General features: G+C 39.5%; 1 protein-coding gene across 2 annotated transcripts in view; it reads right to left on the bottom strand.

The window, feature by feature from the left end:
- ncalda (neurocalcin delta a) overlaps positions 1–12,234 on the bottom strand; it is a 55,250-nt gene that overhangs the window by 9,419 nt on the left and 33,597 nt on the right. For both annotated transcript variants that reach the window (XM_079626463.1, XM_079626464.1), the window contains exon 3: positions 3,123–3,522. In XM_079626463.1, the coding sequence (XP_079482589.1) occupies positions 3,123–3,500 (378 nt within the window). In that variant the 5' untranslated portion in view covers positions 3,501–3,522. The remainder of the gene's footprint in view (positions 1–3,122; positions 3,523–12,234) is intronic.

Genomic DNA, 12,234 nt, shown 5'->3' with positions numbered 1-12,234 from the left:
CCTATAAAAAGAATAGTTTAGCATCCAAAAATGTTAATAATATATATATTATTATTATATATATAATAATATATATGTTAAAAATAGGGAGGAAAAAAGAATTTACATAATATATATATTTTTTTTTATATTATTTATTTATATATATATATATATATATAATTAAAGCTGCAAGCAGCGATGGAGGGCCCAAGTCGGTGGCACCGCCACCCGGTGCCTTTAGTTCCACTAAAGGCACCAGGGTGGCGGTGCCACCGGCTTGGGCCCGCAATCGCTGCTTGCAGCTTTAATTTTAGACTTCCAATTCGTGACCGGCGTTTTGTTTCGCTCAATCCTCGTCGATACGTCGGGTCAGAGGTCACTCTTCCTTTATTAACCCCCTGGAGCAGTATGGATGACTAAGATGGATTGATGCACTTTTTTGGGCTTCAAAATCTAAGCTACAGTACCAATTAATGGGATAATTTTCATTTTTGGCTGAACTAACCCTTTAAAAGATGTTGCTCCCCTATAATAGCTCCTGTTCAAATGAACAGTAAACAGACTTTACTATCAAAGGAATAAGAGAATGAAAGTTAGAACAAGACCTAGTGCACTAACAGTACTGACTACACACTCAGATGAGACTGAGAATAACCAGCACATGACTGACTGCAGCGAACACAGAATCTACAGACAACTAATGTGGCATGCATAAACAGTTCATTTAGAAACATGTCCAGTATGATGATCTTCAGGAAGGCAACAGATACTCAACTAAAAATGTTAAAGTACAATATAATTGTATAGAACTTTTCAAAATAAATCCTGCTCCAAAGTAGCTTTTACAGGAAATATAACCTTACAAATCCCATTAGCCACAAAGAAATCTTACATTCATTGATTTAGTATACATTTTTATGCATTGCAAATTGAAATGTTACCTTTTCATTGTAAAGTTTAGCATTTGTACACACATACATACATACACAAAATTTGATCAATTTAATGCATCCTTGCTGAATTGAAGTATTGATTTCTTTTATTTCTCCCCCCTCACCCCCAAAAACATTCTTACTGACCCCAACCTTTTGAACACCAGTGTATAATGTTACAAAAGCTTTCCATTTCAGTTAAATGCTTTTCTTTTGAACTTTCTTTTCATCAAAGTTCAACTGTTTTCAACATTGATTATAACAATGAATGTTTTTTTTTAGCATTAAATCAGAATATTAATGATTTCTGAAGGATCATGTCACCTCTCTACTGCAATCTGGGCTCAAACCAGATCACTGATAATCTTTGGTTTTCACGTTACCACTGCTTTCTTCAAATACCACCAAATATTTTCAATGAGATTTAAATCTGCAGACTGCCAGGCTACTCAAGAACATTCTACGACTGATCCCTGAACCAAGTTTAACTAGATTTGGATGTGTACTGGATGTTCTGCAGGAAAGTCCATTGATCATCAAGCTTCAGTCTCTGCACCGAAGGAATCATCATTGCTGCCAAAATGTCTTGATACTTCAAAGAATTCATGACGTCCTTCATACAGTCAAGATTTCCCCTTCCCCATAACAAGACTGGACCGCCCCAATGTTTGACCATAGAGATGATGTTCTTCTGCTCGTCAGCGTTGCCTTGTTTTCACCAGATATACCGCTGGTCCATGGATCATACAGTATCACTCCATAAAACATTCTTCCAGAAATCCACAGGTCTATCCAAATTAATTTTAGCATATTCAAGTCTGCCTTTTATGTTCGCCTTGGTCAATTGTGGCATTCTGCAAGATGTCCCAACATGAAGGCAGTGCTTGTCTAGTGTTCTTGCAAGTCTCTGTGCTTTTTCTTCAAAACCCTCAATGGTTTTTTGGTACAACAAATTGTAAAGTCATGCATAAGGCTGTCAAACTGTCTCTCTAGGAACTGTTAGCGTTTTGGAAATCTTCTTGTAGACTTTACTTGAATAAATAATCCTTTATGAAAAATATAATTAGGATTAAGCCAATGAAAAAATACCAAATCAATCAAGCAAGCAACTGGGCCAGCAGGAAAAATCCTGCACAAAAATAGGGCATGTCAAAACAAAACCCAGAAAACACCTAAGACCCCATAGGGTTAATATGTTGATTGTAGTTTTTAAATGCAAGGACTAGTTTATAATATGCAGTATAGCACATCCCTAGTACGAATGATTAACGTATCATTCGTATCATCTTGTTTTTTCCTCATCTTTTGTGTTTTCTTGAGAGATTAATGAATTATTAAAGGCCTTTTCCATCTGCAATATATACTTTTATTAATAACCTTAACATCTGAGGGGGAAAAAGAGTGTGTGCTGTAAAGCGCAGATCTCTTGTGAAGTTGAGTCTTCACTCTACAGATGGGCTCCTTTTTAACACACTACCTGGCTATACATCAGTAAAAGTCGACAAGACATTCAGCATATCATTAGATTTACATCAGCCTTCCAGGCGAGGAAGTGAACCATGCATCAAAATAAAAATGCCATCAAGATATGAGATGTTCTCATAACGCATCCTTTATAACCACCAAAAAAACAGAAGTAAATAAAATGTTTACATGTTATAAGTTATATGAAATGTGTCAACTAAACCTAAAATAATCTTATTTTAATATAATTTGTGTGTAACATTTTTCCTTTTTTTCTAGTTATAGTCAAATGTCATGCAATGTAACGCCCGAGTTACAAATCCTCAAACTTGGTTTGTTTCAACAGGGCCTCAAGATCTGAGCAATAACTTGCAGAAAGCAAAGATAAATCAGGCCAATTGCATTAACAGCAAACATAACCATGTGAGGGAGTGCACTTTGATGAAAGCTTGTTTATCAGTGACAGAAATAAGACTCAGGCTTTCTTTACAGTATGGAGCTTCCTGACAGTCTAACACCACGGCTATCCTTGCTGCTAACGCACTACATTCTGCAAGTGAGAAACAACAACATATGCGATGTGAAAATTGGGTATAGCAGGACTCGGTTGGGTTCTCTTTTGTGTCTCCTTAAGCGATATCTGATTCTATGTCAGACTTAAGCATCATGGCGATGATGAAAAGAGCTTTTAAAGAGGGCCAACAATAAGGTAAAATCTTAAAAGCTTTAGGTAGCCTGACATACCTGCACAATCTCAAGCATCTCGGACTTGCTGATGTATCCGTTTCCATCCAAATCGTACATGCTAAACGCCCACTTGAGCTTTTGTTCCAGCTTCCCTCGTGACGTGACACTCAGTGCAATTATGAACTCCCGGAAGTCTATTGTGCCGTCGCCATTCGCGTCAAAAGTACGGAACACGTGCTCTGCAAACTTTGAGGCGTCTCCATAAGGGAAGAAGTTTCCGTAGATTTTCTTAAATTCCTCCATGGAGAGGTTGCCACTGGGACAGTCCCGTAGAAAGCCTTTGTACCATTCCTGGATCTCATGCTCCGTAAAGTCCGTGCTCTCCAGCAGGTCCTGCATCACCTCAGGGCGGAGCTTGCTGTTCTGCTTCCCCATGTTTTAGTTTCACAAGACAGCGCTGGCGAAAGAAAGGGAAGAGAGAAAATGAGCATAAATGGAAAACTATAGATTCAAGTCTACATAGTGGTGTTATTGTGGTACCCTATTCTGCCATGATCCTTTATGCCCACAAATGTCAATCATCCCAATTTATTTGTGGCACAGTCAAGAATGCAATACCAGCCCTATTTTGAGGAAGTACCATCATACACATTTCAATATTGTTCAAGGAACACAAACAGATAGAAAATAAAAAAAAGGAAAATGTTTTAATCGTAATGAACAGAAAAGCTTATTTGAAATTACCATTGATCAGTTAATAAAAAACGTGATGACCTGCAGCAGTAAAGCTGTCCCATGGTTTCACACAGGCTTAAACTAGGCAGAGACTAAAATGCATATTTGAGCGGTTTTAACTGAAAGCAACTTCCATTGATCTATCTTAAAGTATGTCAGTGCCATTGTTTTGTCTCAAGATGCACACCAGTAATGTTTTTTTCTAAGGCATGTTTATAAAAGCTACTTAACCCGTTTAATCCCACCGGTCACAATTGTGACCGCATATTTTTTCTTATTTCTGGAAGCTCTAAAAGTGTTGTTATTGGCTTTGGGCAAGAAATTCAACTTTTAAAAGAAAAAATAGATTGTTTTGATTAAAATTTATAAATGTCATGTGACTGGTGTGAAAGGTCACATGACTAGATCAGTTTATTTCCTGCTTGCACATCTAGAAGAAGATGTCTTCCTCACACTACTACAAAAAGTAGTATATAAAACACCTTAATTAACAGATAGAAATATAAAATTTTGTACATATATTCTTTAAAGGGTCTACTACTGATATATTTTTAGAATTATACTCCTGCATATATATTTTGCTCGTAAGACATGTCAATTTGTTAACGGTCACAATTGTGACCGGTAGTATAACACAGTGTTTCAGTTGAAAACACAGGTTTTGGCTGTTAATCCTAGTTATCAATTGTTTATTATTACACATTTTAAAACTATCAGATGTGTTGGACCTTCTAGACGTACGTGACCCCCCAAGTGCTGTGTGCAGCAAACAGAGGCAATTAAAAGTGATTGATAGTGATGGATCAGATAGGGAGTACGGCCTATTTGCCAGGTAGATTATTGAATGGCGATGCAGAGGTGAAACATCTGGAGGATGAGGCAGATGTTCATGAGAACCAATTGGTGTGCGTGCGCCACACATCACCACAAACAACCCTTTCTACAACGTACAGCCCATCTTTAGTGCACTGAATCAGTGCACACACATCTCCCTGAAACTGGCCTATAGGCAGGGCCCAAGTTTGGTCTACTCTAGCCCATAGAGGTCTAGCCGAACAAGCGGAAGTTCATCCAGGGTGTAACTCTGTCCATGACAACCTTTTCATCTCACTAAACCTCCTTCATGAAATGACAAAGCGAGGTTATGGATGTCTTGGAATGTGTTGCGTAAATAGGCCTAATTGAAGAATTTGTATGAATTCTGACTATGTTGTTTCCCACCGGTCACTATTGTGACCAAGTATAAAACCTAATATTTCACTAACTTAACCAACATAAAATCAATAAGGGCATAAAGTTTGTGTGTTAGTGTGTTAGAGAGGTCTAAGGAGTAAAATGCATGTATTCAAATTGCAAGAAAAAATGTGGGATTAAACGGGTTAAATATCCTAATTGAACTAAGGCATGATGCTGGGTGAATGAGGCCTAATTTTTCCACAATACCCAATCAAACCAGTCACCGAAATAGTTACAGTGTCAGGAAATGTTCTAATTCAGAGCAATGTGTTCGGCCTCTGAGTTCCTCATCAGGGATGTGCCCGAACCAGAATGTTCGGAAAGGAAATGATACACTCTATGGAGCCCCTGAAAGGACATGGTGATGGTAAAAAAAATTTGAGATGGGAGGAAAAAATATATTTCAATTTTTGTGTTCCCTCACAATTAAACTGTATATAATTTGCGGGCATCAGAGAGCCACTACCAATACGCAGGGTATTGAAAATCGCTTTTGAATGCACGCATACTTTTTACTTTCACTTTCCAATTCACGATCATGCATACTCTGTGTATAAGGAGCGGCAGTACTGACCACACATTTTACAATACAAGATATTTATCAATGACGCTCAGGATCTGTTGCGCACAAAATCCTCCGGCATCGTCCTGTCAGTCTTTAATATCTTCACGTGAAAAGTGAAATCTGATCTACTGTATGTAATGCAACAGACTACCACAGCAAGCTTAACACGACCACCGACACCTTAACACTACCACAGCAAGCTTAACACTACCACAGCAAGCTTAACACGACCACAGCAAGCTTAACACGACCACAGCAAGCTTAACACGACCACAGCAAGCTTAACACGACCACAGCAAGCTTAACACGACCACAGCAAGCTTAACACGACCACAGCAAGCTTAACACGACCACAGCAAGCTTAACACGACCACAGCAAGCTTAACACGACCACAGCAAGCTTAACACGACCACAGCAAGCTTAACACGACCACAGCAAGCTTAACACGACCACAGCAAGCTTAACACGACCACAGCAAGCTTAACACGACCACAGCAAGCTTAACACGACCACAGCAAGCTTAACACGACCACAGCAAGCTTAACACTACCACAGCAAGCTTAACACTACCACAGCAAGCTTAACACTACCACAGCAAGCTTAACACTACCACAGCAAGCTTAACACTACCACAGCAAGCTTAACACTACCACAGCAAGCTTAACACTACCACAGCAAGCTTAACACTACCACAGCAAGCTTAACACTACCACAGCAAGCTTAACACTACCACAGCAAGCTTAACACTACCACAGCAAGCTTAACAATGTGCCTTTAGAGGCTCCGTAGAATGTTTTTTTTTTTTCCATTTTCTGTGCCTTTCCAGATTCAGATTTAAGCTTTTGGCACATCCCTATTCCTCATGATCTAAAGCAGCATTTCTCAGCCCTGGTCCTGGAGGACCCCAACATTATTTTTATTTTTTTAAAGTCTCCTCTTTCTGACACACCCATTTCAGGTCCTGGAGTTTCTTCTAATGAGCTGATGAGTTTAATCAGGAGCATTTGATTAGGGAGACTAAAGAAAATGTGCAGTGTTGGGATTCCTTCAGGAGCAGATCTAAAGTACATATGACAAAATCTTAGCTGCAATTCAACACTGCAGTAACTTTTGACAATGAAAACTTCTCAAAACATACAGAACCAATTACATCCAACAACAGAAGACACACTATGAACTATAACTATAAAGCCATACACCATACTCTGCTCGGTAATCCATTTTGCAAAGCATCATCATCTAAAGATTATGTAACTTGTGGGGCTCCATAATGATACCAGAAAATATATTACATAGCCTATACTCTGATGCTGCGTTCACACCAAGCGCGAATATGCGTCAGGCGCGAGTGATTTCAATGTTAAGTCAATGGTAAGGCGCGTTTAGGCGCGTCTGGAGTTCTTGCGGCGCGAATGAGGCGTTTGGCGCGGCGCGGTAGACGCGAATTCGCCTCATTCGCGCGTCTAGTTCGCGCGAATGACGCGAATTGAGCGTTTGGCGCGTTTGGCGCGATACGCGCGTTAAGCGCGAATTGTGCTTTTTGTGCATTCACGCGTTTGACGCGAATTCGCGTCTGCCGCCCGAGTTGAAAAATCTGAACTTCTGCGTCAAATTCGCGCCGCGTTAACCAATCAGGAGCCTGCTTGATGTTGTGGCGGCAGGCCCGCCCAGAGTCATTCATTCAAAATGGAGGAACGTATAATTTTAGCCCTGGAGGGTGATCCTCGCTCAGATGCGGGACAGCAGGTCATCAAACTGGGCGCGGGACAGGCGGAAGTACCGCTGAAACCGGCCGTCATCCAGCCACAGCTCCTGGAGCAAATGGTGAAATTCGCCAAACTGGGTTCGCCTCCGAAGGGTCTGGTGGACCCAAATACGGCGACGATGATCCCTACGCCGCTGTTCTGCTCTCCAGAGTAAATACAGTGCGGTGACTCTCTCGGTAAATGATCGCTCATCAGACATCTTGTAAAAAGATGGCCGCCAGCGGGTCTCGAAACTGACTTTCGCCTCTTGACGCGCGTGACGCGCGTAAATTTCGCTTCAAACTTTTTTTTTTATGCGCGTCAATTCCGCTCTTGACGCGCGAATGAACACAAAGTGGTCACGCGAATAACCAGACGCGGCAGGCGCGAATTTTGACGCATATTCGCGTTTGGTGTGAACGCAGCATGAGGAATATAAGGCGATTTTACAAGACAAGACACCTTTTATCATGCAAACATAGACCCCTAGAGATGTTCCCTTTCTGCAGGATGGTAATATACAAAAACTAAGTTAAGAAAAACCAAATCATCAACACTAGGACGCTTTCCTCTGTACTCAAACTGCTTCTAAAGGCTCGATGTTGATATCTGGTCATTTGGGAGAGATAATAATAATAATAATATACAAGTACTTGAGGTTTTTTTTCTTTATAAAGGTGCAATAGCTAAAAATGGAGCAATTTCAATAGGGTCCTCTCACCATCGAAGCTCGGTCCCCAACTACACATTTCAGGATTTAATATCAGACAAATGAGCCAGAACATAAATAAAAACATGCCAAAACAAAACCAACAAAGATATTCCGATAAATCTAAAAAGGACAAAACACATCTAGACATAAGTATCTAGTACTCAATAAAAACGGCAAAACAAAAATGAGAAATGTGTCCACGAGACAGGTCATTCACAGTCCCCAGCTGTAGAGCCTCCACTCAGGCCGGAAGGTCTGGAGAGCATCAGCTGTTACGGGACTTCTCCATGTGCAGGAAGTGACGCCCGTTTCTCATGTGGGTCATGGATCTTTGGACTAATCAGTTTTACTGAAGTTCTAGGCAGACGCTAGCACACACGTACACAAAACAATATACAATACAGAGTAAAATGTAAATACTTTTAAATGAGCCGAATGAATCGTGCACTAGAACTGAGGGGTAAAGGTTAGGGCAGAAGAGGAGCGGGTAATCACTGTCTGACTAGAAGCTCTTCAAACTTAAGAACACTTGTAGACCTGAAACTGCTTTTCTTAATGACCCACGCAAGTACACTACATCCTGTCTTTGCTGTTTGGTATAATGAAGGGTAAGACCTTATTGCTGTAGCGCTTTCATAAAACTTGTAACCGAATAAAGAAAAAGAAAAAACTAAAGCTCACAAAAACAGACCAAAGAATGTCGTAGCAATTTCATCATGGAACAGGTGCCGTGTAAAAAAGGTCCACATTCACACTGGGCTTTGATTCTGGAAAAAAATTGCCATCAAATTACCAGACAGCCTCCTGAATGAATGCAAGACTTAGCATTGGAAGTTTTCTGAAGTTTATAATCATTATAATTTTTCTCAAATCCAGTGCCTGGTTTCTGATTAGGCTTTATAAACTCCCATGTTTAGAGGCATCAGGCTACTATAAAGCTAGCAGCGCTGAAACAGCAGTGTCCTCAACCACTGGAACCATTTTGAATCATCCATTTATCAGTTGCTTTAGATTCTCTATGCCAATTTAAGACACATACATTTTTGGAAAAACTATTCTGAACATAAATCATAGCTATTCCAAGTATGAATTTAAAAGGATTTGGGATAAAATGTTAATATATTTGGATCACACAGAGGGTTCACACTTGGCAGGTTTGATTTAATTTAAATATACTCTGAATGCTCTGTTAATGCAGTTTATTTGAACGAGCATGCACGCTGCCATCCGAACCTTAGTATGCACCATTAAAGGTTGTATCAGCGATTTCAGGCCCAAACATAAATGATCACATTCATCTAATCTTTCCTAACGATCCGCTAGCTGCCCGCCCCATAAGCAAGCCGTCAAAAAAACGCGTCTCTGTGGGCAGCCTAGGCTCTAAGATCTGCACACAAAAACAATTGGTTTCACCAACCACTCAAAACCAAAATAAACAGTGTTCAACCAATCACCGACAGGGGCTGGGTGTTGTGAGGTTTTGCGCTCGTGAACGGCTGCACGCGAAGTCGGAGCTGAAGAAGAAGCCAGCGTCTATCAACAAGAGAAATTGAACATGGCTGAGTCAATCCCCAAGAGGAGGAGGAGGAGGAGGAGGAGGAGGAGGAGGAGGAGGAGGAGGAGGAGGAGGAGGAGGAGGAGGAGGAGGAGGATTAGGGCGAGGGAATACCATCGTGTTTATTCCAAGACACGTATAGTTATCGGGAAGGCTTTTGAACGGTGGAAAGAAATGAAAGTAAAACATTTAAAAAAAAAAACTTTTATTTATTTTTAATCGGACGCCGAGGTTGCACGGTTTCTTCTGGACAGGTGAGTAGCTGCTAGTGCTGACTTGTTTGGATGTGAACTGTGTTTATGAAAATATCCTTCTTGAAATAATATGAGCGAAGCTCGACTAAACTTAGCTTTAGCGTAGCTCTAGCGTGCATGATAGTTTTTTTCATGATGCACGAAACAGGAGGGGCAAGCTAACTTGGTTTGTTTGGGATCTCACTTCAAACACAACCAGAAGTGACGTCACCCAGAATCGCTGATACAACCTTTACTATTAATGTTTGTCTTTTTAACATTAGACAAAATAGTTAGTGAAAGGAAACTAAAAAAAACTAAAAAAACAGGAGCACTGCACTGTACACATCACAAGCGTTCACGTGTCTGCTGTGCAGCGGCTCTGCCAAATGCCATTCAACTTAAATGAGACTGTGTTACCAAATTAATAGGCTGCCGTGTGACAATGACATGTAAAAACAAACATTGGTTTATTATTTTGCATGCCAGTAGTATGGCTCCTTCACATCCAAGTTGGCAGTTCTTGGCACAGTCAAAAGTCAGGCTTGTGAAACTAATCGACTAAACTGGAAAATGTATCTGCTGATGACAATGCTTAAAAATACCAAAAATTAGCCAGAGATCTTTACAATTTGTACAACTTGAGACTGAAGCATTCTGCCTTTAAACCTTTCAAATACATAAACTAATACATAAGTCAAATAAATACTTTTATTCAGCAAGGATACATTAAATAGACAGTAAAGACATTTACACAAAATTAATAATAAAATTACTCATTTAAAATAAATGTTCTTTTGAACTTTTTATATAAAATATACAAAAATATTAAACAGCACAACCATTTTCAACTGTTATAAGAATTGTTACTTGAGAACCAAATCAGCATATTACGTTTTTACTGTATTTCTATCAAATGCAACAAACCTGTGTGAGCAAAAGAAGCCGCTTTCAAAAACATTAAAAAAAATCTTGCCAACCCCAAACTGTAGAGATGACAAATGGCAGTATTATTGTTTTTATATTTTTAATATTATGATATGAATTATAATTATATAATTATATATATATAATTTATATGAATTTCACAATATTCAGTTACTATTTAAACTAGAAATTATGGTTTGGCACTGACATTTGTCTCACGGAAGAAAGGAAGCTAAAATACACTAATCCCTTACGGCAACCAGACACACCTTTTTTTGTTTGACTAATAATATTTGAACTTCATGCTATTTCAACACTGAACAAAGAACAAGATTAAAAGCAAATGGAAAGACTGGAATCAGAGGGCCAGAATCAGAACAAACAATTTGTTCTTTAACTACATATAAAAGCAGCAGACAGGAATCAAATTCCCTATAGAATTACTGCGTGTCTGCCCAGGAACCTGGCCATTCAGTCTAATGATAGAGGAGGCCATTAGCAGTAAACGCAGAACAACAGTCACACGAGAGAGTCCAAACAACAAGCCCCTGAGTTGAAGACTGAAACGGCCATATTCATATTTATAGTGCTATACGCGTTTAAACTATCTGCTAACTGATAAGGAAAGCAGATGCTGAGGTCTCACTGCATTAGATATAAGCTACATTCATCAACGTTCTTTCTATATTTAATATGTCATGTGCTGAGAAATAGTTTTCAGCTAAGAGGTGTCATGGATGACAGGTATTTATTAAGTTTCCAGCATTAATGCTCCCGATTAAACTGAACATCAAATTTAAACAAAGAGGACAGACTGGGGCTTAATTACAAAGCAGTTAGCAATGCTGTCATCATGTACAATAACGAATCTCTGTGACCTCTTGCCATGTTGCTATGGAAACAGACACTCCATGCAGCATTGGTTAGCAGAAAGAAAACAATAAATCAATGAGACTACAGATGTTTGCGTCTCTAGACGGAACATTGCTCCTCCAAGAGGATTTCCTGATAAAATTAGGATTTCTTAATAAGAAGACGGGTAGAGTGCTAGTGTCGCACAAGATCACTATAACATTTCTGACCATTCCTACCCATAGTTCAGTTTGTTTGTGATCCAGTGCAAGCTAACTTAATCTTCAATTCATTAGCCAAGAATATGTACGAGGAAAAAACATTTCAGGCAACTTGTTGCTTTACCTTAGTAGTCACACTATGTGGACAACTTAAAGTAAATTTAAGCTGCAGGGCACTGGTAGAAACAACATCCTGTTGTCCCGTCTTGAAACGGTGTATGACCACAATCATTCATATCGGCAGGTTGAAAGCAGATCTTCAAAAATATAAAGGCCCTCGGTATGGGTGGTAATTCGCTAATGGCAGAGAAATTATTCTAATTAAGCTCTTGCTGAACAGTGTCTAAGAGGTTGATCTTTGATGTCCACACTGTTGCTGCTTTCAGC

The sequence above is a fragment of the Phoxinus phoxinus genome (genome assembly GCF_949152265.1).
Source record: "Phoxinus phoxinus genome assembly, chromosome: 10".
Classification (NCBI taxonomy): Eukaryota; Metazoa; Chordata; class Actinopteri; order Cypriniformes; family Leuciscidae; genus Phoxinus; species Phoxinus phoxinus.
The sequence above is the reverse complement of the archived record's forward strand: the minus strand, read 5'-3'. Positions and strand labels throughout refer to the sequence as shown.